The sequence below is a fragment of the Ctenopharyngodon idella genome, chromosome 5 (assembly GCF_019924925.1).
Source record: "Ctenopharyngodon idella isolate HZGC_01 chromosome 5, HZGC01, whole genome shotgun sequence".
Classification (NCBI taxonomy): domain Eukaryota; kingdom Metazoa; phylum Chordata; class Actinopteri; order Cypriniformes; family Xenocyprididae; genus Ctenopharyngodon; species Ctenopharyngodon idella.
This window is the reverse complement of record NC_067224.1, coordinates 38752603-38778501: the sequence shown is the minus strand read 5'-3', so window position 1 is coordinate 38778501 and position 25899 is coordinate 38752603. Positions and strand designations below refer to the sequence as shown.

The 25899-nt window shown below is 35.8% G+C and overlaps 2 protein-coding genes and 1 pseudogene across 3 annotated transcripts; 2 read left to right on the top strand and 1 right to left on the bottom strand.

Annotated features, from left to right (window-relative positions):
• The first annotated feature begins 308 nt into the window (after positions 1-308).
• On the top strand, positions 309-15496 carry slc2a11b (solute carrier family 2 member 11b). Of its 2 annotated transcripts, none has more exons than XM_051894292.1 (12): positions 309-414; positions 2794-2892; positions 5860-6020; positions 6133-6257; positions 7334-7463; positions 9056-9204; positions 9885-10072; positions 12139-12249; positions 12487-12588; positions 13311-13386; positions 14315-14442; positions 14771-15496. In XM_051894292.1, exons 1-12 carry the CDS (start codon positions 361-363, stop codon positions 14957-14959), a joined length of 1512 nt encoding a protein of 503 aa, XP_051750252.1. In that variant the 5' UTR covers positions 309-360; the 3' UTR covers positions 14960-15496. The 2 variants fall into 2 exon arrangements, with proteins under 2 accessions (XP_051750252.1, XP_051750250.1); XM_051894290.1 differs by lacking the exon at positions 309-414 and adding an exon at positions 692-859.
• Positions 15497-16051: 555 nt separating this feature from the next.
• Positions 16052-19898, top strand: gstt2 (glutathione S-transferase theta 2). Its single transcript, XM_051895413.1, has 5 exons — positions 16052-16259; positions 16473-16560; positions 16696-16846; positions 18694-18870; positions 19287-19898. The coding sequence occupies exons 1-5, from the start codon at positions 16112-16114 to the stop codon at positions 19431-19433; spliced, it is 711 nt and encodes a 236-aa protein (XP_051751373.1). The 5' UTR covers positions 16052-16111; the 3' UTR covers positions 19434-19898.
• Positions 19899-22473: 2575 nt separating this feature from the next.
• LOC127512896 (glutathione S-transferase theta-1-like) lies at positions 22474-24814 on the bottom strand (annotated as a pseudogene).
• Between the last annotated feature and the right edge of the window lie 1085 nt (positions 24815-25899).

Below are 25899 nucleotides of genomic sequence, written 5' to 3'. Positions count from 1 at the left end.
TGCAACAGCAACAATGTGCTCTTTGTGATCAAAGGCCAAACAACACAATGCTTGATATAGTTGAATAAACGTTTCTTCTCACACATATAAGAGCCATGAGACATTAACATGAAGTATTTCATTAGTCATCAATACAAATAATGACTAGAGGACAATCTAACTGTAATCACATCATCTTACATGCAGAATTCTGAATTTGCTCCTCAAGTAACTGGGGTTTGTCCAGTGGTCAACTGGATCTTATGATTACACAAATGACTGCACACAGACCTACCGCTCCTTCAAAGTTAATCTTTGCAGTGAGACCTATAAGGCATGATGGAATAAACTCCTTTCTCTAGCACTCTAAAGTTGCTATAAATGAATGAACTTAAAATGAATGGGCCAGAAGAGTCTACGACTTTAAGAAGAAAGGTAAGCTTTCATTTGAATTTTAAATTTACGGTCCACCACAAGTTCTCTCAGTGCATTATCCACAGGACTAAGTGTGGAAAAGCAATTGACATGCATGTGTTAAAAGACAAAAATATCCCAAAGACGTCCTACAGAGCTTCTCTGTGGCTCTAAAGGGAATTTCATCCTGAATCAACTCTGAACCCATGCAGTTTTCACTGTTCATGCTCTTAACAACAGCATGATTGTATTTCTGCTAGTATATCTGTTATGGACCCCAGCTCTAAGAGCAGTTCTGTCCTAGGATGAGTTCATATTTCAGATCTGTGATTAAGAGACGTTTGGAATATTAAGTGAAATGTTAAAATATTTTGGACGAGTTTCAAAAATGGGCAAAGACAATGAAGAGCTTAAGGAATATCAACCTTTACTTAAAGACTTCAAAGAACCAGTTCAACAAATAAAGGTATGCTTAAAATTATTCTTGGAATTATTATTATTTTTTAAATACACATGACAAATTGTTTTATTATAATTATTATTATTAAAAATAATCAGTACTATCAGGTTATAGTACTCAGCACTAGTTATAATGAACAGTGATGGACAAGACATGACGTTTTGAAAATACTTGCTTTGTTTATGCATCTTGCATATTACATTCATTTTTTTTTTTTTTAGATTGTTGTATATTTGTTGTATTTTTTACATATCTTTTTTGCATATATTTTTGAATATGGATATATTTAGTAACAGTGTTGGGGAAAGTTACTTTTAAAAGTAATGCATTACAATATTGCGTTACTCCCGAAAAAAGTAACTAATTGTGTTACTTAGGCCCCGTTTACACTAGTGTGTTTCATTTTAAACTGCATAAGTTTTGCTACGGTTACGCCTGTCGTTGCACTACGCCGATGTTTTAGCATGGAGACTGAACTGCAATCTTTGCTGGCTTTGTTGCTGGCCATTGTGCAGTTAAACTCTGCATTTTTTAATACTGCAGCTACCTACAAAGAGGCAACTGTTTACACTTGTACGCACATGCCCAGTGTGCATGAACAGTCACGTGACATGCGTTTTCGGTTGTGTAGTAGGCCTATAGATGGAGCTCGTTTCTGAAACGCTTTGAAAACGCCAGTGTAGACGAGGATCGTTTTCATTTTAAAACGCCGTTTTAAAACGAGGGGCCTTAGTTACTTTATATGAAAAGTAATGTGTTAACTTTGGCATTTTCAAACTAAAACGGGGTCTGCAGTGTTTTCGAAAGTCTCCGTTTTTGAGGTTCGGTTAGTGTAAACGACAGGCGTAACCGTAGCAAAACTTAAAATGACAACACACTAGTGTAAACGGGGCCTAAGTAACGCAATATTGTGATGCGTTACTTTTAAAAGTAACTTTCCCCAACACTGTTACTAAACATATGCATATTCAAAAAGATATGCAAAAAAGGTATGTAAAAAAATACAACAATTATACAACAATCTAAAAAAAAAAGAATGTAATATGCAAGATGCATAAACATAGCAAGTACTTTCAAAACGTCATGTCTTGTTACATTACTTTTGTTAATGTTTGTTAACATTACATTACTTTTGCGTCATGTGTTACATTACTTTTGCATTATTTCTTCTCACCTGGGCTGAGCTTGATTGTTTGTTTTTTAATAACATCAAAATAGTTCTATTTTTGCCAAATGTAAAGGTTAACAAAGTGAGATTAAATACATAAAGTATATTAGAGTAATTTAATATAGTTAATTATTACAGGTTCTGAGACTGTTTTTATTCATTTTGAGGAATAGTTAATGTTTTAATGCAAGTGAGATGAGCAAATGCATGTTCACATTTAGTCTAGAACTACCATAACCACAAAACACCTCTGCACTTTATTTCTCTCAACATGGGGACAGGAGAACTGTCAGTCAATAAATGTGAAAAAGTAACTTGTTACTTATTTGAAAAAGTAACTTAGATATTTTGTTGTAAATTGAAAAAGTAATGCGTTACTTTACTAGTTACTTGAAAAAGTAATCTGATTACATAACCCAAGTTACTTGTAATGCGTTACCCCCAACAATGTTTAGTAACACTTTGCAATTAGGTTCCATTTATTAACATTATATAACTATATTAGTTTACATGAACATGAACAATAAACAATAAAGCATTTATTAATCTTAATGTTCATTTCAACATTTACTAATCATATCTGTTAACATTATTTAATGCACTGTGAACTAACACAAACAAACCTTTTTTTCGAAGATCTTCAGTTGCTGTTGCAATACTGCAGTTTTCCTCACTTTAATACTCTAATCTTCTCCTAACCAGTATAAATATTAGTTGTTAACAGCAAGTTTAGATCAAAATCTGAACACTTCTGCCTTTTGTACTGTGTTAGGTTCCCAGTAAGTCTCTTCTTCTGGCTGTCTGGGCGGCTGGCATTGGTGGAACCTTTCAGTATGGGTACAATATATCAATCATAAATGCACCTACCAAGGTAAGAAATGTGTGAGATTGTGCATCAACTCTTTACTTGATTATTCATCACTTTGCTTAAGCCTGTTTGTGATTACAAACTTTGCATAATATGCATTATAGTCACATTAAGTGGAGTTAAGTCAAAGACTTTGGTTAAGTACAGTATGTGTGTGTGCGTTTGATGTATAAGTTATTATTGCAGGAGCTCATCAGATTTAAAGTCACATGAAATCTTTAGTTAGTTAATATATTACGTGAATATGGATTTTGGTCCCTGGCACTGTCTTTGCTAAAAATGTGACAAAATGTAGGCTACTAAATCCAAAACCCACATTTGGGCTTTTTGCACTTTTTTAATCGTTAACCCAGGGTCAATTTTCACAGGGTTCATATATTACCCTAGATTAGTAATTGACTTTCTAAGACATTATTTCTTCTGTGAAACATGAAAGAACATATTTTGATTAAAATATTGTCCATGTTACTGTTATCCAAGTTAAAGGTGCAGTAAGCGATTTAAAAGCTATTGAAAATTGAAATCAACCAAACAAACAATTTTGTGAATATTTGCTAGATGTCTGTTCTGTGTGTGTGCTGAAAAAAATACTGTTTGTACATGGGGCTGGGCTGTATATCGAGTTTGTACGATATACCGATATATTTTTAATATGCGATACGGAATGAGGCGATACCGTTCATATCGATATACAGTAGTTTTATACGAGCGCATCTGAAAAACAGCGGTGGACGTCGGAGAGTGCTGCTGCGGGGGAAATTCATAATACAGTTTGGCTTAAACATGAGACATGCTTAATATTAAGGGCTTTAAAAATAACTCGTAAGATTAAGATATAGTTAACACGAAGGCCTATCGTTTAAAGCGGCTTGCCCCGTCAGATGCTCTGACAGATTCATGTGCCGACAGATATTTGCGCTGTTTAATGCTTTTGTGATGTGGTGTTTTCCTAAGCGCATAACTTACATTTCACAGGTATATTCTCCATCTGTAAATGTTAGAAAGTCATACAAATATTTCCATTTTGCTGTCAGGAGTGGATGAATCTCATTCTCCTCTAAACTTCATAGACTTCCGTGAACGAGCGCCACCGCGCGCATTCGCGCCAAACAGACGGAGCTCAATAGAATGGGATCGCCATAATTCGGACTAAAATATACATTTTGATAAGATGTTTGTTGTTGAGCAATAAATTTGCCATATGTAGAATTTTAAACCTACAAGTAAGTGTATTTTTATGATAGCAGTAACTATATATATATATATATATATAGCTAATTAGTCTGTTTTTGTTTTAATTTTTAGTCTAGTGAATTTAACTTCTGCTTTAAAAAGCATTATTTTTATTTTTAGATTGTAATGTTACAATGTTAGAATGTGAAGTAACTTTCTCTTTTTTGCACATACTGTAGGCCTATTAGTGTGCCAGACTACATGGTTACATTCACTATATTTGAATTAATAGCTTTCAATATAAACTCTGTTTGTAGGACAACATTAAGCAGGATGTTAAATTAAGATTTTTAAAAAGTAAATACAGATTTTTTTTTTCTAAATCCAAATAGAAAAATGTAGAAAATACCGAGATATATACCGTATATCGCCATTTAGCCAAAAAATACTGAGATATCGCCCAGCCCTATTTGTACATAGTCCTTGCATTGGAGAAAAAACAAAGTGGATCAGACCGATCACCAGAACACTTGTAGCCAGCATCAATAGAGTGGTGCAGGTATGGCATCACTTTGTAGGCCAAAACGCGGACGCGAGTTAGCGTTTTAGCACTTCCGGTTCCATCGCTCTGAAGTCAATGTTTTTTTTTTAATGGGATTTTGGTTAAATGGCTGAAATAAGGTCTGTGGTGAACACAAGCTCAAGACACTTTCACATTTTATTCTACAACATAAAATACATCAGTATTACCCCACTCGTGATTTATTTAAGCTGTTATGTGTCTTGAAAAAGGCAGTTGCTAACAAGTGGCTAAATGAGACTATAGAGGCTGTCAGGGAGATTAAACATCATTACGCCGAAAAGGTAAACTCAGTCCGCTTTTAAAGCCTAATTATGCTCATAATTCTTATAAACTAGCCTAACTCAAACGTTCTGGGAAAATGTTTTTAGACAAAAACTGAAAGTGTTGTCGGGAAGCTTAGTGATGGTGACGTTGAACTCGTGGGACCGTGGTATAGTTCGCTTATAGCCTACCTTTAGCTTTTTTTAATTCTGCATTTAGGCTTCAAAATTCATAAAAGTTTTTCATGTGTGAAAATGATCTTTATGGACAAAACGTGTAACATAAACCTTTGTTGATCACAGAGCTTGTTTTTTTTTTTTTTGCGATAATCCAAAAGCCTATTGAAAAATCATATTGGGTTTTTGTTGAGGGAACCAGCGTTATGCTAACTGCCGATTGGCCTACAAAGTGACGTCATACCTGCACCAACTTATAGGGGGCATATACACTCATGATGATGGGGAGGAGAGTGAACAACCGGGACATTTGAAAGACTGTAGAAAGAGAGATGGCTGAGATATTACCAGAGGAAAAAGCCAGGTGAAGCAAGAGCTACAGGGCCTGCATTAATATTAGAAAAGCCTTCCAGCTCTGGAGAGACGTTAGAGAGCGGGAAGGCCTGAAAACGGACGACGAGGTTGCTTTGTTTTTGCTCGATACGTGAGTAACATTGGTTTTGCTGTTTTACAGAACTAATGCTGCTGTTGTTGAATCACAGCTGATTCACCTATACTTGCGCGAGCTCTCAAGCGGCAGCTCGTTGCTTGAATGCATACCCCTTTATGTTATTTATTTTGGGGGCGGAGCAATGAAGGGAAGGATGTGTTTGGTTGTCGATTTCAAATATCGACAGTAGCGTTTCTCAAAAATCGCTACTGCAACTTTAAATGCACTCTTTCTTTTCATGTAATACAGTATTTATTTATCCCCTTTGCTTGTGTGTTTTCTATCAGTCTGTACAGAGCTTCATTAATCAGACGTGGACAGAGCGCTACAACACTGAAATCTCCACACAGGTGCTCACTCTCCTCTGGTCCACTATAGTGTCCATATTCACTCTTGGCGGACTTGTGGGAGCGTCCGTTGGGGGAACTCTGGCCATTAGATTTGGAAGGTGAACGGAAGACAAAATTACTGTATAGAATGTGTTTGAAGGATACAACCAAATGAAGTTTTTAGGGATGTTACAGCCCTGTTGAGATTAATTTTTCAATATTATTTTTCAGGAAAGGGACACTATTGTTTAACAACACCTTTGCTCTGTTGGCTGCTTTCTTCATGGGCTTGAGTTATCCTTCTAGCACTTTTGAGCTTTTAATTATTGGACGCTTCCTGACAGGAGTAAATGCAGGTATCTCAAGGTTTAAAGCACATCAAATTAGTGAAGGTTGATACATTTTTTTTTTATTTCAGTCAACAACATACACTATAAAAAAAAAATTAATACTTTACTAATAATACTTTTTTTTTAAGCAAGGATGCATTAAATTGATCAAAAGTGACAGTCATAACATTTATAATGTTACAAAAGATTTCTATTTCAAATAAATACTGTTCTTTTGATTTTTCTAGAATCCTGAAAAAGATCAAAGAATCCTGAAAAAAAAGTGTCATGGTTTCCACAAAAATATTAAGCAGCACAACTGTTTTCAACATTGATAATAAGAAATGCTTCATGAGCAGCAAATCAGCATAATAGAATGATTTCTGAAGGATCATGTGACACTGAAGACTGGAGTAATGATGCTGACAATTCAGCTTTGCATCACATGAATAAATTAGACTTTAAAATATATTCAAATAGAAAATAGTTTTTTAAAATTGTAATAATATTTCACAACATTGTTGTTTGTTACAGTATTTTTGATCAAATAAATGAAGTCTTGGTGAGCATAAGAGACTTCTTTCAAAACAATTTTTAAAAATTTCTGACCACAAACTTTTGACAAAGAAATAAAAAAGAAAAGTACAAGGCCAAAATACCTTATAAAACTCACAAATATTTAAAGTCTTAATAGTTTTTTTTAATTCAGAGAGTTACTAATATCAATGTACAACAGCGTTGCTTTACTCCATAAAACCATAACTAGTTTTTTTTTAATTAGTACATTTGGATTCGTGAATATAAAATTTCGTCAGAATATTTTTCATCATCTTTTGAATAATCAGTAAAGCCAAAAGTTTTTTTTCCCACAACAGTGAAAAAGCTGTACCTGAAACAAAGCGATCCCAAAATAAATGCAAGTGGTTCAAATGTAGTCATTGCATTTTTGAATTTCTATAAGTGATTTGCATGTGTTTTTCTTCATTTGCATGTATCTGCTAAATGACTAAACATAAAAGATAAGCTTATTGAATTAAATAAGTTGCAAAACATTATGAGCATTTGTTTGTGATCCCATAACTGACATCTTATTTGAATGACAGGTATCGGAATATGTGTGCAGCCTCTGTATATTGGTGAAATCGCACCCAGAGCTCTGCGTGGAGCCATGGCCATGGGAACTTCCATCTTCATCACCGGGGGGATCTTAACAGGACAAGTAATTGGCCTCAAGTAAGAAACAAAGGCATTAACACCACATAAAACATAAGAGAAAGGTCAACATTTGTTTAAAATATGTCTCCTGTTGATTTTTTTCCAAAGTGGTAGACGCAAAGACTGTCAATGGAGGGACAAAAAGCTCTCAAATTTCATTAAAATTATCTTCATTTGTGTTCCGAAGATGAACGAAAGTCTTATAGGTTTGGAAAGACATGAGGGTGAGTAATTAATGACAGAATTTAAATTTTTGGGTGAACTATCCCTTTTAGCAATTTTTCATTTGCTGTCCGATAGAACAATCTTTGACTTTATCCTGTCACATGACAAAGTGTATGCAGCAGCGTCAGGTAAAAGCAAAAGTTTTATTTACATAAAATACCCTATTCCCAGAAGTATTTATCACTCATTATTAATTTATTCCTCAACTCAAAATGTCTGATATGGGAGGGTTACAGAGATCAAGTGACAGAAAAATAGACTTATGTCAAAGACTATAGAATAACAAAGTTATTGAATATTTGGCCTCAAAAAAACGAATATTCGTTTATTTAAATGAAGTTAAACGAGAAATACGTTTTTTTTTTTTTTTTTTTTTTCCCATCAAGATTTTGTAACCATTTCTGAACAAGCTTACGATTAGGCAATATTACATTATATCTTAAGGTTTTCTTTTAGTTCAAAGCATTAAACAATATGTGTAAACAAAAAATATAAAGAACAAAAGCATTTAAGCTCAAGCAGTGCGAACAGGAAAAACAGTTGCCAGTTATCGTACAGAACGTACATAATACACTCGAGTCAGTATATAGTTATCGTGTTCATTATTGTTTCACATGTTCATGTTGAGAAAAACAATAATATCCACATGGCTCGGGTAAGAAAACGCGCTGCGCTGACAGAAGTTGCAGAGGCACAAAGATAACTAAGCTAAGTTTCTAACAGCAGCACTTTGTGTTTTCTGTTCGTAATATGTCTCCCTCGACGAAACTTTAAGGAAGCATATGTATCGAGATCATTTTGCTAACAGATAAGACAAGTTATCTTCTCGGCTCACTCGCTGCGCTTACCTGACGTGAATGCAGTGATGGACAGCTGTCTTTCCTCATTCGATGGGTGTTTGGATTTAATGTGCTTTCTCATTATGGTGGTGATATTATGATAACTCGGTTTCATTAATTCATTTGATCAAAAGTAATTCCATTTTGTAAGATCATTTTCATCTAAGCAACTCCAAACTTCGCGAGGCAGAACTTAATAAACTTGTTAAACACGCTCCGCAGCGCCACCCAGTGTATTTAGTTATAACTGCTAGTTTTAGTGCTTTGGATTTATCATGGATTCATGCATTTACGGCCAGCAAAGCAACGTAGTAAAATTCGAATAGTATTTTTTTCCCCCCGAATATTAATATTCGACTATTTGTGCACACCCCTAATTGTAATAATATTACACAATATTGTTTTACAGTATTTTTGATTAAATTAAACTTTTAACTGGCAGTGTAGCATAAAAAAAAGATTCCTCTTATTGTACTAAAGAACATTCACTAAATCAACATGCCATAAAGGTTTTTAATACTCTCTCTCTCTCTCTGTGTTTGTCAGTGAGTTGTTAGGTAAAGAGGAGTACTGGCCCATCCTCATGTCCACCATCTGTATTCCAGCCGTACTGCAGCTGCTGATTCTGCCCTGGTTCCCTGAGAGCCCTCGCTACCTGCTCATCGACCGTGGAGATGATGTTGCCTGCGAAAAGGGTACAGACTGGTTTAATAACTGTGTTTGCACAATATTGTTTCAATAAGGTGTTGTGGGATGTGGTTGGATATACCCGGTAATATACAATTTTACTTCTTGTTAAAGGTAATGATAAAGTTTAGAGTATATGTCCTTAGGCCTTCTGCCAGAAGCTAGTTATTATAGTTAATAAAGTTTTAAATATGTATATTTTTCTCTTCAGAATTCAGTGATAATTCAAAAAAATTGCATTAAGATTGCATTAACTGATTTTTTTTTTTTTTTAAATGAATGAATAGATAAAGATAGATATAGTAGTTAATCAACAACCAGGTAAACAAACCAGAAAATAAGCATGTAATATTGTTCAAAAAAGAAGCCTACATCATCTGTTTCCTGCATTTTTATCTGTTTTTTTATGTTTTGCTGGCTACTAAGGTCATAAGACACATTTAAACTCATGACTCCATTGAAGTGAATATGATGTTGTCATCTCAGCCGTGTATAACCAGAAAATCAAAACATTTAAAAGACTGAAGCGAAAAATCTCATTGAAATCATCACACTTGAATGGATGTCGGGATGTGAGCTCTCTAGAGGAAGCTAAATCAAACCAGTTGAGCCGTAACCAACAACAGAAGCGAGGAGAAGAGAATCTCGTGAGTACAGGAATGTTATGCCCTTTGCCACTTTCTTTCAGCTCTAATATGGTTCCATGGCCAGGATAAGTACCATGGAGAGAAGGAGGACATAGAGAGAGAGAGGGACAGCTCAGTCGGCATTAAACCCAAGAAGCCCTGGGAGCTTTTTAAAGACCGCAGTCTTCGCTGGCAGCTACTGACCCTCTTCGTGATTCACACGTTCCAGCAACTCAACGGCATCAATGCGGTGTGTATTCAGTGAACAATGTCACATTAATGGCTTGAAATATAACATGATTAGCCTTGACTGCTGATATGTGCACTATTAAAACAAAAAAACACACCCTCTCGCCAAAATAGCATGTGACCGGCCTGCTGTGGATTAAACCCTGATCTTTTCTCAAGACAAATGATTATAAAAGTGGGGAAAAATATGAAATCGTTCAGATTTAATCTCTGAGGCTGTGACATTTACCTCAGCTCATATAATGGGCATGAAAGTGATTTTTCACACATACTTAAAAGCTTTTCTGGAATGTCATGTGAGACAGTCAGATCTGAACCAAAGCCAATTCTGAACCATGTACAGTAGCCCAAATGTTATTTAGACACTTATTAAAGCACTACTAAAAAGTAAATATATGAATGTCATTGCATTAGATAAAACATCAAACCAAGAGATAGCACAAACCTGTACATTTCAGAAAATTTTTTGTTAGGTTTCACTTATAAAAAATAGATATGCTGTTCAAAACTGACTTGATCTTCATAAAAAATTTATGTTGTTTATGTGACCTTTTAAAAGTAGACAGACAATATAAGACACATTCTTAAACTTACATATAAACTTGAATGCATAAATCATCCCCTAACACTCTCATGACATAATCAACACAGTTTATATGACTTTTTATGACTTTGTTGGGAAATTACAATTTGTTATTAAGGGATAAGTTCACTTCGGAATTAAAATTTCCTGATAATTTACTCACCCCCATGTCATCCAAGATGTCTTTCTTTCTTCAGTCAGTCGAAAAGAAATTAAGGTTTTTGAAGAAAACATTCCAGGATTTTTCTCCATATAGTGGACTTCAACAGGGTTCAATGGTTTGAAGGTCCAGATTGCAGTTTCAGTGCAGCTTCAAAGGGCTCTACACGATCCCAGATGAGGAATAAGGGTCTTAGCTAGTGAAATGATTATATACTTTTTAACCACAAATGCTTCTCTTGCACTGCTCTGCGATACGCCACGCATTACGTAATCACATTGGAAAGGTCACACGTGATGTAGGCGGAAGTACCGCGGTAGGGCAAAAAACTCATTTTCTTCTCCACCTTCGAAATTGTCTGACATCGTTGTTTTACCTTTTTTTTTGTAAAGGCTGTTTGATTTAGTCTTTGCACGTTCACTTTGTAGACACTGTATCGGTACTTCCACCTACGTCACGTGTGACCTTTCCAACATGATTACGTAATGCGTGGCACATCGCAGAGAAGTGCAAGACGAGCATTGTGGTTAAAAAGTATATAACATTTATTTTTTTTAGAAAATGACCGACCGTTTCGCTAAACAAGACCCTTATTCCTCGGCTGGGATTGTGTAGAGCCCTTTGAAGCTGCACTGAAACTGCAATTTGGACCTTCAATCCGTTGTACCCTGTTGAAGTCCACTATATGGAGAAAAATCCTTGAATGTTTTCCTCAAAAACCTTAATTTCTTTTTGACTGAAGAAAGAACGACATAAACATCTTGGATGACATGGGGGTGAGTAAATTATCAGGAAATTTTAATTCTGAATCCTTTAAATTAGATTTAACTTTACCTTATTAACTTGCAGTGCTTTTCCACCATTGGACGAACGGTTCCAGTTGCATTTCCACACGATATGATTACAATCTGTTTTAGAGAAGAACAATAAAGTTTAGTGGCTTCATAAATTAATTAAAAACATAAAAAAGCAAAACACACCTGATGCACATTCTTTGTTCTTCATTTTCTAGAAGTGTATTTTAGTGTAGTTATATAGAGAAGGTACACTGCATCTTACTCTGATGAAAGTGACTTAAACGCACCTGACGTTGTACTTCCCAATTTGTAAATACGAACTTCCCAGGGGGACTTGAGTGCACTACTCACACAGAAATCACTTAAAAAAAATTCTAATTCGTGTGACCAACTTCAAAATGAGTGTAATCTGTGTGGGGATGATCGTATAGATTCCTATTGAAAATGACTGGATTTCAATTTTAGATCTAATGTACATCAATATGTGTCCATGTGACCCCAGTTGATAGAGATTTCTCTCCCATCAGATTTATTTCTATGCAGACTACGTGTTCACCCAGGCTGGGATTCCAGCTGACAAGATTCCGTACGCTACAGTGGGAACCGGAGCTTGTGAGTGCATCACTGCACTGACGTGTGTAAGTCTGGGATTTGTACACCAGCACAAAGACGTTAATCTCAGAAAGCATTTTTGGCATAAAGTTGTTTGGCATATTCCTGTTCATCCAGAGACATGTCCCACAAATCACAGTGCTGATCTGACAAATTGTGCTTCAGACTTTGGAATTAGTTGTTTGGAGATTTCACTATATGAACCACTTTTTTGAAAGGTGTTTTAAACACAGGCGTTGTATGTGTGTGTGTGTGTATTTCAGGGTCTTCTGATCGAGTCTTTGGGAAGAAGAGCTCTGATTATCGGTGGATACTCTCTCATGAGCCTGTGTTGTGTCTGTTTCACCATCGCACTGACTTTTCAGGTTAATAGTGACCTGATACTTTATAAGAAGTTCTATATGCTTATACTATACTATACTATAAATATACTGTATATTGGTTGCACTTTATTGTACAGTATATGCACTTACGGTGTAATTACCTAAGAAAGTACTGGGTAATATAAGGTAACTACATGAGTTAAGGTAGGTTTAGGGGTAGGTTAAGGGTTAGTATCTAATTATTACAATAACTGGGTATTGGGTATTGTAATAGTTATTACAATAACTATAATAAGTACGTATGTACATGGGGAACAGGACTGTAAAATAAAGTTCAATATATTTGCTGTTTTACTCAATATATTTATTTTGTGCAATGTCAATATTTAATTACACTTATAAAAATAAAAATAAGTTTTAAAACACTTTTTTTTATTAGTGTGAAGAACATTTTAATAATCTAAAGAAACTTTTTCCTCTAAGGAATCTTTTTGGAATGGAATGGGATGTTCAAGGTTCTTCATGGAACCATCAATGCCAATGAAGAACCTTTATTTTTAAGAGTGTATCATGTCTCAGTAAACTATACTGTATGAGGTTACGTTGAAAAATGGCATAAAGTTTGTGATCTTAATATTTGTTTCAAATATTTGAATGTATGCAGATTGAATTTAATGTTTTCAATTCAATTCAAGTTTATTTGTGTAGAGCTTTTTGCAATACATATTGTCAAAAGCCTGTTGTTTGTTGTTTCTCCCTTATAGGAGTCCAGCCCTTGGGTTCCCTACCTTAGTATGGTCTGTGTTTTTGCCTTCATCCTCAGTTTTGGCCTTGGACCAGGTGAATGAATGAGTAAAAAAAGAAAGAAAGCAAAGACAGAAAATTACATATAACTTATTCATCTTTTAACATTAAAGGTAAGGTAAGCAATTTCATAGAGGCTACGAATAGCAAGCTAACTCTGAAAGTCACGTGATTTCAGTAAACGAGGCTTCATTTCTTCATAAGTGTTTCGAAATTTCAATGGTTCACCACTGGGGGGTGTGACTTTGGCAGTTTGATACACGCACCGAAACAAAAGATTCGTAAAGCTTCGAAGCTTCATGAAGCAGTGTTTTGAAACCGCCCATCACTAGATATTGTTGAATAAAGTCGTTATTTTGTTTTTTTGGTGCACAAAAAGTATTCTCGTCGCTTCATAACATTAAGGTTGAACCACTGTGGTCACATGAACTGTTTTAAATAGGTCTTTAGTAGCTTTCTGGGCATCTGAAAGTGTTAATTATCTTGCTGGCAATGCAGGCCTCACTGAGCCATCAGATTTTATCAAAATGTCTTAATTTGTGTTCCGAAGATGAACGAAGGTCTTACAGGTTTGGAACGACATGAGGGAAAGTAATTAATGACAGAATTTTCATTTTTGGGTGAACTAACCCTTTCAGAACTCTCCAAAGCCACGCCTCCTCCAAAACACATGAACGCACAGTCAGAGCAGATTCTGTAAAGCATCACGAGAGACACCATTAAATTACTTGAAGTGGAAGAATATGTACATGTTTTAATATTTAGACCACTTATATTATAAAATTGCTATATGTGAAGAAAGTTTTAACCAGAGAACAAAGTGTTTATGAGAAAAATTGCCCTACCTTTAATACAAACTCATCTGTATTCTGTCTACACTATTGTTGTATTATGGTGCATTGGCACACACTGGTGTAAACACACACTAGAGTGATCAGTGATATCAATGTGCTTTGTGCTGTAGGTGGTGTGACAAACATTTTAACAACGGAGCTGTTTACCCAAACCGATCGGCCTGCTGCATACATGATTGGTGGCTCTATCAATTGGATCTCTTTCTTCTTCATCGGCATGATCTTCCCATTTATTGTGGTATATACATATGCCTTTTTTCCTCTTTTTAGAGAAGTGCATATGATTGGTCTTTCTTTCTAACAGGGCTGGATAAGTGAGGCAAGTTTACACAAAAATCTGGTGCTACACTGTGTATTATGTGCTAAAAAAGGGTTACCCTAAATTTGTATTATTCAGAATTTCACAAAAGCAACTGTATTTGTCTAAGATACTGGACCATATTATTACCATGCATATGTTGTAAAATTATGAGCGTTAATTACTTACACATGATGGTTATTAAAAAAAAAAGTGAATTTAAAGGGTTTGTTTTTAACAGTGGTAAATTTTTCTTTATCTCTCCCAGAATGGCCTGAAGCAGTACTGCTTCCTTGTTTTCCTGGTTATCTGTTGCTTGGTGGCCACGTACATCTTCTTTGTGGTCCCTGAGACCAAGAACAAGACATTTCTGGAGATTCAGAGTGAGTTTCGCTCTAGAAAGAAAATCATTGCTACCAATGGTCCTGACGGCCCTCTACTGTCCACACCAATGTAAAACACACAAAACATTCACAACGCACAGTATTTTAATATTTGAAAGGGCGTTATAAAGTCAGTGTATTTAAATACATAAAAAATGTACCAGAAATACATGGAAATGTAAGACCAGCAAATATCCGAAATAAAGATACTTATGTTGAACAAGTAATGCTGTACTATATATATATAGTAATTTGTAAGTGTGTGATCAGTTATTCACACACACAGACTGCACTAAATCATGTGCCTTCAAAATGAATACTGTCTTTTATATCAAGGAGAGTCACATGATGAGGGACTTTCAATAGTATTACATTTTAGGTGTGTTTTAAAAAGAAATGAATATGGATAAAACTCTATGCAGTGATACTATTTAGAATCAGTGTACTTGTATGATACAGGTTTCTGTAATTACTTTTCATCTCTAATTCTGTAAAATGGATCCATATTCTTAAGCGAGAAACATACATTTCATGAAATCACTGCATGAATCATGCTTGAAATTGTTTTAATGTCAACAAAAATTGTCAATAAAGGAAATGTTTGCACAACACATGATGCTTTGTTTTTTCAGTCAGTTATCTTTTACTCTCAACATTCTAAATATCACTGCATGAATCCTGCTTGAATTTGCTTCATTTTAATGTCAACAAAGAAAACTATGACAAATAAACAAAATATGTTTTCATAAATGTTTTATTCTAAAATTATTGAACGTTTTCCCAAATTTTTAACAGTAATAGGAAATAATCAACGTTTAATTTAAAGTCTGGCAGTGTCTTTTTCAGACGAAAGTTATTCAGAGCGCCGTGTTCCCGCGTGGTATCTGTTATTTTTCTCAACGCTGATAAGGATCGACCAATCACTGTAGTTTACAATTACTTTAGTTTTTTTTTTTTTTTTTTTTTTAAATATACAATTTTATAGAGATTACAGGAGGAGAATAACAATTTTAATCACTGAATTTAATATATTTAAAATAATATACTATTTAGAGTTCAAATGTCTCAAATAACGTTTTCGGTTTTGATGCGTTTAGCGTTTGTGAGCCACTATCCGCCCCCTGCAGGAAGACACCTTTATGTCGTTTTCTTTAAGTAGGTTGTGATTGGACTATCGACCAGTGACGCGGCAAAGCAGGAATACATGTTGTTTCTGTCTACGGTATATGGGGACACACTTGAAGTTCACTATGGCTGGCAGACAGGCAGTGAAAGCCTATTTAGATCTCATGTCGCAGCCATGCAGGGCTGTGCTGATATTTCTGAAAAACAACAAAATCCCACATACGGTGGAACACATTGCGTTACGAAAAGGTGAGCAACATTATTGTGAGGAATTTGTTCAGTGGAGGCAGTGCAATGCATTCGTAAAGTCCAGATGGCTTGAATCCAAGCCTGTACAAAGGTTAACCTTCCGATTTATATAGTCCTGTATATATTTCAAAACTTTGCATACATTTAATGTTAACTTAATTTATTCTAAATTAACCATTCACAACTTTAATGCCCTTAAACATGAAATTGTAGGGCAGCAGAATACACCTGAGTTCACCAAACTCAACCCTATGCAGAAAGTGCCAGTGTTGGAGGACAATGGATTTGTTCTTACTGAGAGGTAATTAGTGAGTGTAGTTGGAAAAAAGAGCATTTGGAAGTTTAAATTGGAAATTATTATTGCTATTCGTAGTAGTAGTTAGAATTATTGTTTCTGGTATTAACCTATTCTATTATTTATCATTCTCTGTCACAGTGATGCCATATTGAAGTATCTGGCGACAGTCTATAATGTCCCTGATCACTGGTACCCCAAACTGCCAGAGAAGAGAGCGCGAGTGGATGAATACACAGCCTGGCATCATACGAACACACGTTTACATGCTTCCACAGTCTTCTTGCATGAGGTGGGGTTTGAGCAGTCAGTGACAGGCTATACTTTATCAAAAAAGGATTTTAAATAGCTTACATACAAAGTTCTGTCATGAAACTGGCACAGGCTGATGGGTCGTTAATGGGTTATTTCACCCAAAAATTATGTCATTTATTACTCACCCTCATGTCGTTCTACACCCGTAAGACCTTCGTTCATCTTCGGAACACAAATTAAGATATTGTTGATGAAATCCGATGGCTCAGTGAGGCCTCTATTGAGAGCAAAGCCATTGAAACACTCATAGGTCCATAAAGATACTAAAAACATATTTGGACAGTTCATTTGAGTTCAATGGTTCTATCTTAATATTATAAAGCGACAAGAATATTTTTTTGTGCACCAAAAAAACAAAATAACGACTTTTCAACAATATCTAGTGATGGCCGATTTCAAAACACTGCTTCAGAGCTTTACGAATTGAATCAGTGGATCGGAGCGCCGAAGTCACATGATTTCAGCAGTTTAGCTGTTTGATAGGAGATCAGAATGACTGATTCGAAACAAAAGATTCATAAAGCTCAGAAGCTTCATGAAGCAGTGTTTTGAAAGTCATTATTTTGTTTTTTTGGCACACAAAAAGTATTCTTGTCGCTTTATAATATTAAGATAGAACCACTGAACTCACATGAACTGTTTCAAATATGTTTTTAGTACCTTTATGGATTTTGAGAGGTTCAGTGACTTTGCTCTCAATAGAGGCCTCACTGAGCCATCAGATTTCATCAACAATATCTTAATTTGTGTTCCAAAGATGAACGAAGGTCTTACGGCTGTAGAACGACATGAGGGTGAGTAGTAAATGACATTATTTTCATTTTTGGGTGAACTAACCCATTAAGGGCGTGTTCACACTTGGCGTCTTTTTTGACAAGAAAAAGCTGACAAGGGCGTCTTTGTTGATATAACAACAGCTAGCGTATAACGGCAAGCGTCGCCTAATCAGCTGGTTATGGTATTAATAACTGTTGCTGAGCAGGTGATAGTTTTGTTAACAACAAGTAGTAGATGATACACTTAACTGAACAACCAAGGATCCGTCAATCTGTGCCCATACAGCCTCTTTATAAGTTGACAATAAGTCCATCTACCGGCACCTTCTCCATTTTTTTTCTTGTCGTTATGGAAGCGTCAGGTCTCGCTACTCACTTGTCATTGGTCAGCTGTCAAAAAGGTGCTTGAAATAGGGCATTTTTTCAGAAAATTTTCAGAAAAGACGCTCCGAGCTGCAGAAAAAGACGTCGGCGGTGGCATTTAAAAAACACTGTTTACTCCATAGGATTATGATGTAAAACAGATTCTGGCAGCTTCAAAAAAGATGCCAAGTGTGAACATAGCCTAACTCAATCTGCTTGCAATCACATCATTCTCTATAGGGCACAGCTAATTGGTTCCTGCTGTATCAGTAGCCAATGAGCTCGCTGCTCAACCTTCAACGTTCAGCATTTCCTGTAGCAGTTGCTGCACGCTTTCAGAAACCCTCCACCTCCCCCAGCTCCACCTGTATAGATCTGCTATGGGTAATTCATGTATGCTATATTGTACAGCAGCAGCATGTCTTACTTGCTCACAGCAGTATGTTGTGTATGTATTGGAAGTAGCAAGTCCCGTACTTGCTCTGCATATCTATTCCGCCAAGACCAAACATATCAACATTGTCAACCCTTACAATGCCAAACACGAGACTTTTCATGACAGAAATATTCAGTGAAAAACTACATTTAAAATTTTTACTTTTAAAACCATTTAACCTAATTTAACCTTTTAACCTTTAAAACATTTAATTCTGGCAGACTTCACAGGTTTTGTATTCCTGTACAGGTTTTATTTCCACTCATGACGGGACAGCCAACAAATCCTGCGAAGCTCGAAAAGGCGCTATCAGACCTGGATGGCACACTAGACAAGCTAGAAAACATGTTTCTGAAGAGACAGGCCTTCCTGTGCGGTGATGACATCTCATTGGCTGACCTGTTAGCAGTTTGTGAGCTCATGCAGGTAAATACTTAGAGCTGCTATTCTATGACGTGGCGAATAGTGAACAAATTATTGCTATTAGAAAACAACCTAATTTTAAGCTACGTCAGCATGAAATGGAAGTTGCAATAGTCTTTTTTTCCATATTGTGATGCATATCTAAGTAAAACGGCTTCTCGAACAAGAAGGGCGGTACTTGATATTGTCCATGGGGAAATGATTGGATGGTTGTGGTTTGCTGTTGGTGGATCTCATGTGACAGGTTGTGACAGACTCAGTATTTACTATTTCTGAGACGCTTGTGGTCCTCCATAGTAATGTGGCATTCATTAAGACGAAACTGAATACTCATCCACAGTTGTACATGTAAAAACATAAATAGACCCATGTTCCTACAAGCCTTTGCATCTTTGATATCATTTGATTGTCTCTTTCAGCCTCTGAGCAGCGGGAGGGACATTCTGAAGAACAGACCCAAACTGTTGAGCTGGAGGAGTCGAGTCCAGTCAGCGCTCTCGGACTCCTTTGATGAAGCTCACGCCATTGTCTACCGTTTAAGAGACAATTTCACAGCTAAACTATGAAAGATCAAGTCTCTCTATTCACAGCAATTAATTCTATACAGTTGATATATTTCACAAACTATTCATTCAATATGACTAACATGGCAAGGCGTTTCTGCCATTTACTTAATGGGATTAAGGATGTATCTGTCTAACATGGATATGCAGTTCGATCAATATATGATTTGAAGTGAGGCATTAATTATCCATAAGTTTGGATATAATAAATGGTAGCATGGTTTGCTAAATTAATAAATGGAATGGTTTGTGATGATTTAAGTAATACATTTTTGTAATCTAAGGAGAAGAAAATGTAAAAACATTTTATTGTTGACAAGGAAATGGTAGAAATATGTATTTACAAGAGTGAATGTTTGTGATCATCAAGACCCAGGTTTGTCTTCTCACTCTTGTGCCTTATCTTTCTGTAATGAAAATGTCCAATTAAAACTGTATCAGTTAATAAAATTAAAGTTGCATATGATATTCACTTTTGATGCGAACTGTAGTAAAGGTGTGTTCACGCCATGTCGTGTATGGTGTATGACATCAGAGTACTGCGATTTGAAAGCATACGGAGCTTTATTTAGGGTAATTATGACATAATATCCATATGCAAAATTTTGTAATGTTTCCTGATGTGTAAACAATGGCTTTTGAAAGTAAATTTTTAAAATAATTTTTCTAAAGACATTGTAAGAACTTCTGGGGCCTCATTAATAAAATGTGTTAAAATCCACACCAACGTTCATATTTATAAAAAACGTTTTTTAATGTGGAAAAGTGCTTAGGTTTCTACACAAGAATATGAGAAACAAAAAATGAAATATCAAAAATTAATGAGCAACATTCCTCCAAAATCGGATTTAGTGTTTTAATTTTCTTTTTTTAACAGTAGAATAGATTTTTAATATCAGACGTTGATATGAAGACACATTGTGCTTTGGCACCACCGTTCTGTGCAAGTTGGGATGATTCAGTGTGGATTCAAAATGTTTTAAAACTTTAAGGCCCGGTTTCACAGACAGGGCTTAGATTAAGCCTGGATTAGGACATTTAAGTAGCTTTTATGTTCATTCACTAGAAAAAAACATTACTGATGTGCATCTTGAGACAAAACAATGGCTCTGACATATTTTAAGATATGTCAGTACAAGTTACTTTCAGTTAATAAGCTCAAACATGCATTTTAGTCTGGGACTAGCTTAAGCCTTGCCTGTGAAACTGAGGGTAAAAGTGGTCAAATATTATGGTTGTATCATGTTATGTGTATCATAGTGTGTGTGTGTATATATATATATATATATATATATATATATATATATTATATATACAGTGCTGCTTGAAAGTTTGTGAACCCCTTGTAGAATCTGTGAAAATGTGAATAATTTTAACAAAATAAGAGGGATCATACAATGTGCATGTTATTTTTTTATTTAGTACTGTCCTGAATAAGATATTTTACATAAACAATGTTTACATAAAGTCCACAAAACAAAAAAAATAGCTGAATTTATAAATATGACCCCATTCAAAAGTTTATGAACCCTTGATTCTTAATACTGTGTGTGGTTACCTGGATGATCCACGACTGTTTTTTCATTTTGTGATTGTTGTTCATGAGACGCTTGTTTGTCCTGAACAGTTAAACTGCCCAATATTCTTCAGAAAAATCCTCCAGGTCCCAAAAATTCTTCAGTTTTCCAGCATCTTTTGCGTATTTGAACCATTTCCAGCAGTGACTGAATGATTTTGAGATCCATCTTTTCACACCGAGGACAACTGAGAGACTCAAACACAACTATTAAAAAAGGTTCAAACATTCACTGATGCTCCAGAAGGAAACATGATGCATTGAGAGCCGGGGGGTGAAAATCCTATTCTTCTTCAATCCAGAATGGCAGCACAGCTGAAAGGTTTATTTGAGTTGTGCCCTCTACTGTTCTACTGTACAGGCGTGAATTTGCATTTCCGTCAGCCTGAGGCTTATTTATTTCACTTTTGATGAAAGGGCCTTTACATTTGCCAATTATAGAACTCTTGTTATTAAAAAACAAACAAGAATGCCTAGGTGAGAAAAATGCAAAAGTAACGTAACATCACATTCTATAAAGAGTAACTAAGTAATGTAATTAGTTACTTTTTTAGGGAGTAATGCAATATTTTATTACTTTTATAATGTTTTATGTTATAATACTTTTACAATATTGTAACGCATACAGGCCTATAAATAAATAAAGTATATATATATATATATATATATATATATATATGATATATGTGTGTGTGAGTGTGTGTGTGTGTTTTAAATACGTTTTATTAGCAACTAAGCAATTAGTATAGTAGTATAATATAGAGTATAATGTAGTATAATAATGTTGATCATTTTAAAATAACATTACAAAACTTTGGCAACTCTGACATTAGACTTTTTTGCTATTCATACAGTATCATAGGTAAAAAGGTGAGGTTATTATAATTTGTCTAGTATAGGCTATTTATTGGAAAATAGATCAAAGAAGTTTATAGGATATTGGTGTTGTTACCAATATGAACATTGTTTGTGAACCTTGTCAATGTACAGCAAACTGTGATGCTTTGCAAACTAATCTATCAGTCCAGTCACTGAGTCTGATTTTCATTTATACGTTTAATTTTTTGGAAAATCTTACAATGTATATTCATCCTGAATGTCTGACACTGTACCACTTTATTATATACATATTTGTACAGTTTTGTGTGTCAACAATAGTGTTTTTACATTTTATACTTCTCTGCTTTTAAAAATGTATCATTGCAAACCATAGCACTTATACATAAAAAAACCCCTTCCTAACAAAATGTTTTGTGCACATATTTCAACATGTTTCAATTCACAGCACATATTATTCAAACATGACATTGAGCAAACTGCACATGTCAGACACCTTCATCACTGATCCCATAAGGTAAACTGCAGAAACACTTTGCCATGTTAATTATAAATAGTTGTGAAATATATATTTACATAGCGGATTGTTTTGAATAGCGGTATACAGTTTAGCTGCGTTTAGATTCTCTCTTAGACAATGGTGTGAGCTTCATCAAAGGAGTCAGAGAGCACTGACTGGACTCGACTCCTCCAGCTCAGCAGTTTGGGTCTGGTCTCCAGAATGTCCCTCCCGCCACACAGGGGCTGACTGTTTGTTAACTGGTCTGTGTAATCATTCACAGTATGTTTAGCAGTATTTACCTGCATGAGCTCACAAACTGCTAACAGGTCAGCCAATGAGATGTCATCACCGCACAGGAAGGCCTGTCTCTTCAGAAACATGTTTTCTAGCTTGTCTAGTGTGCCATCCAGGTCTGATAGCGCCTTTTCGAGCTTCGCAGGATTTGTTGGATGTCCCATGCGTGGCAGTAAAACCTGTATAGGAATACAAAACCTGTAAAGTCTGCCAGAATGAAACAGTGAATGTTGTTTTAAATAGTTTTAGATGGAGATAAAGTCACTGTTTGAAATGCTTGAATCAACGAGCCACATTTCAAACCCTGTACCTCATGCAAGAAGAGTGTGGAAATGTGTGTTCGCATGATTCCAGGCAGTGTATGCATCCACTGTTCATCCACGCACTCTCTTCTCCGGCAGTTTGGGGTACCTGTGATCAGGGACGTTATAGGCTGTCGCCAGATACTTCAATATGGCATCACTGTGACAGAGGAATATTTCACCCAAAAATTACAATTCTGTCATAATTTATTCAGCCTTGTGTCATTCTGAGTAAATGAATGAGAAATGATCATTTTTTTCCAGGTTTGTACTAATAATACAGATATCTGCAAACAGCGATGAAAGGGCCCTTGCACCCGGGGCCACCGCCACCTGTGGCCTTAGGAAAACAGTGAACAGTGGGCAACATGCATGTAAGCGAGTAAATACAGGAGAAATATGGCAAAGTCATTTCGTCGTGCCACACTTCCTGCTGCCAACAGGTGGCGCTTTAACTACAACTGAATATTGCCATGTAGATGTCTTCAGGCTGGGACTATTATCAAACGTGAAGTTTGGAGCTGATCAGACATTGTATGCCTGAGTTACAACAACTTCCTGTTTCGTGGCGTTCATCGCACACATTAGCACTTAGCCAAGTGTTTCAAGTTTTAACGTGTTTTTAGCATGTTTGGAAGTTCGTGGCATATTGAAATGTGTTTCTGGGAGTGAATTACAGTGCAAAGCATACCATTTCCTGTTGCCAGCAGGTGGCGCTATGACTAACTGAATATTGGCATATAGATGTCTTCAGGCCAGGGCTCTTATCACACATGTGAAGTTTGGGGCTGATCGGACATTGTATGCAAGCTTCCTCATTCATGGTGAAACATTAGACTTTGTCAGGCCGCCACAGACAAGGCCTTCATTGAAAACTCAAGATCTTTGCAATTTAACATCACTTAAGCCTTAAGATTAGACTGACCAAATATGATGTTGATCTGGTTAAATCTTTACAAGGAGTTAATCACAGTGTGAAACAAGTCATTTCCTGTTGCCTGCAGGTGGCGCTGTGACTGTAACTGAATATTGGCATGTAGATGTCTTCAGGCCAGGACTCTAATAAAACGTGTAGATCAGACATGTAATAATTGTATGCCCAAGTTACAACAACTTCCTGTTTCAAGGTTGAAACATCAACATTTTTATGTTTTTAAGATTAGGCTGACCAAATATGACATTTATCTGATAAAATCTCTAGAAGGAGTTTGTTAAAGTACAACGTTTGGCAAAAACTGCAAAAATTTTGCAGACAAAATTCAAAATATTTCACTTCCTGTTGGGTTTACAGATTTTGCACCCAGGAACTTTTTTGTAGGTATTGGGCTGTTACATGTGTATACTGAATTTCATACCTGTACGTGAAACATAGCGCGAAGGGCGCTCAATTGAAATTTTGTAGGTGGTGCTATCGAGCCATTTTGTAACACCAAATTCTGAAAACAATATCAGACGTAAATTTTCACCACTTCTGACACGTGTGCAAAGTTTCATGAATTTTCGAGCATGTTTAGGCCCTCAAAAATACAATTCATTTTGGAGAAGAAGAATAATTGACTGAGCAATTACAATAGGGTCCTCACACCATCGGTGCTCGGGCCCTAATAACATAAGAATTCATATGTCCTCAGTGTTTTAAATGCTTATTGATCTCTATGGCTTCATGTTTTTATATTCCAGGCTTTCATTTGCTCTTTTAAGCAAAGGTTTCATCTGTTTTTCTAGCTTCACTCTCTCTTTACCTCTCAGTGAGAACGAATCCATTGTCCTCCAGCACTGGCAGTTTTTGCATGGGGTTGAGTTTGGTGAACTCAGGTGTCTTGGTTGAGTTCACCTTGGTTGCATCTGCTATTTCTTGTCTGTCGGGAATCATCGTTGGTATGTTTATGTTAAGATATGATTAAACAATATTTGATTCTATTTTGTGTTTAGCGCAAGATTTAATTTGAATCTTCATACTGATGTGTATTGTACATTTACCATGCGTTAACTACCACGCACACATTTTTTCTATGTTGCAAGTACTTATTGTTAATCTTTCTTTTTGATATAATTTGAGTGATCCAGTATACAGTTTGAGACATTAGTTTATTTCATATCAGTGTATGCATTCCTATGCACTGTTGTTTCATATGTGCCCATTGTATACATTGAGTTCTCTAGTGTTCCACTGACCCGCTGCGCAGCAGTAACAGACAGACTCCAGACACCTTCGGATCAAGCGGCAACCTCTCCCAGTTTCTCTTGAAGCCAATACGGAAGTGACTTAAACTGCAATTCATCGACTGGCCGCTAGGGACAGGCTCCAAAAGAGAGCAGAATCTCATTGAGTCCCATGTTAAAATGGCCAACTTTACAGCAGAAAAAAACATGTTTACAGCCTAGATCAAATTGTGGTTTTGGTCTAAACAGCTAATTTTGCCCTTCATGACAATTTTTTTTTATAACTCGTCTGTTTAAATTATATTAAGCCTTAAAGTTCTGCATAATTAAGGACGTGGTCACTTGAGTGACAGGTTTGTCGCTGTTGTCTCTGAGCCGTCACTTCAGCTAATTCCAGCCGCAGAATTTGGCATCTCTGCCGTGTTTGTGCTTTTTTTCGGGATTATTTTATACAATTATAAAATAATAATATATACAATTATAAAATAATATGGCTTGCTGCGTTAATGGTCGATACTCGAGACAGATGTGAGTCTGTTTAGATGTGCTCGCATGCGGAAGATAAACAAAACACACGTTGTTGGGTCTTGGCATTGGCTAAAAGTTTTGTTCGTGAGATTTACTACAATGACAATGGCGGGAGGATGTAAAACTCCGACAGCATTGCTTAGTTATTATTACTAAAACTGCTGCATTTTGAAAAATTATACTTTGGACGCGGGCTCATTTGTTTGTGAGATATATACGATCATATACAGATAATGGAGAGCAGATCATTTAGAAGAAATGTGATGC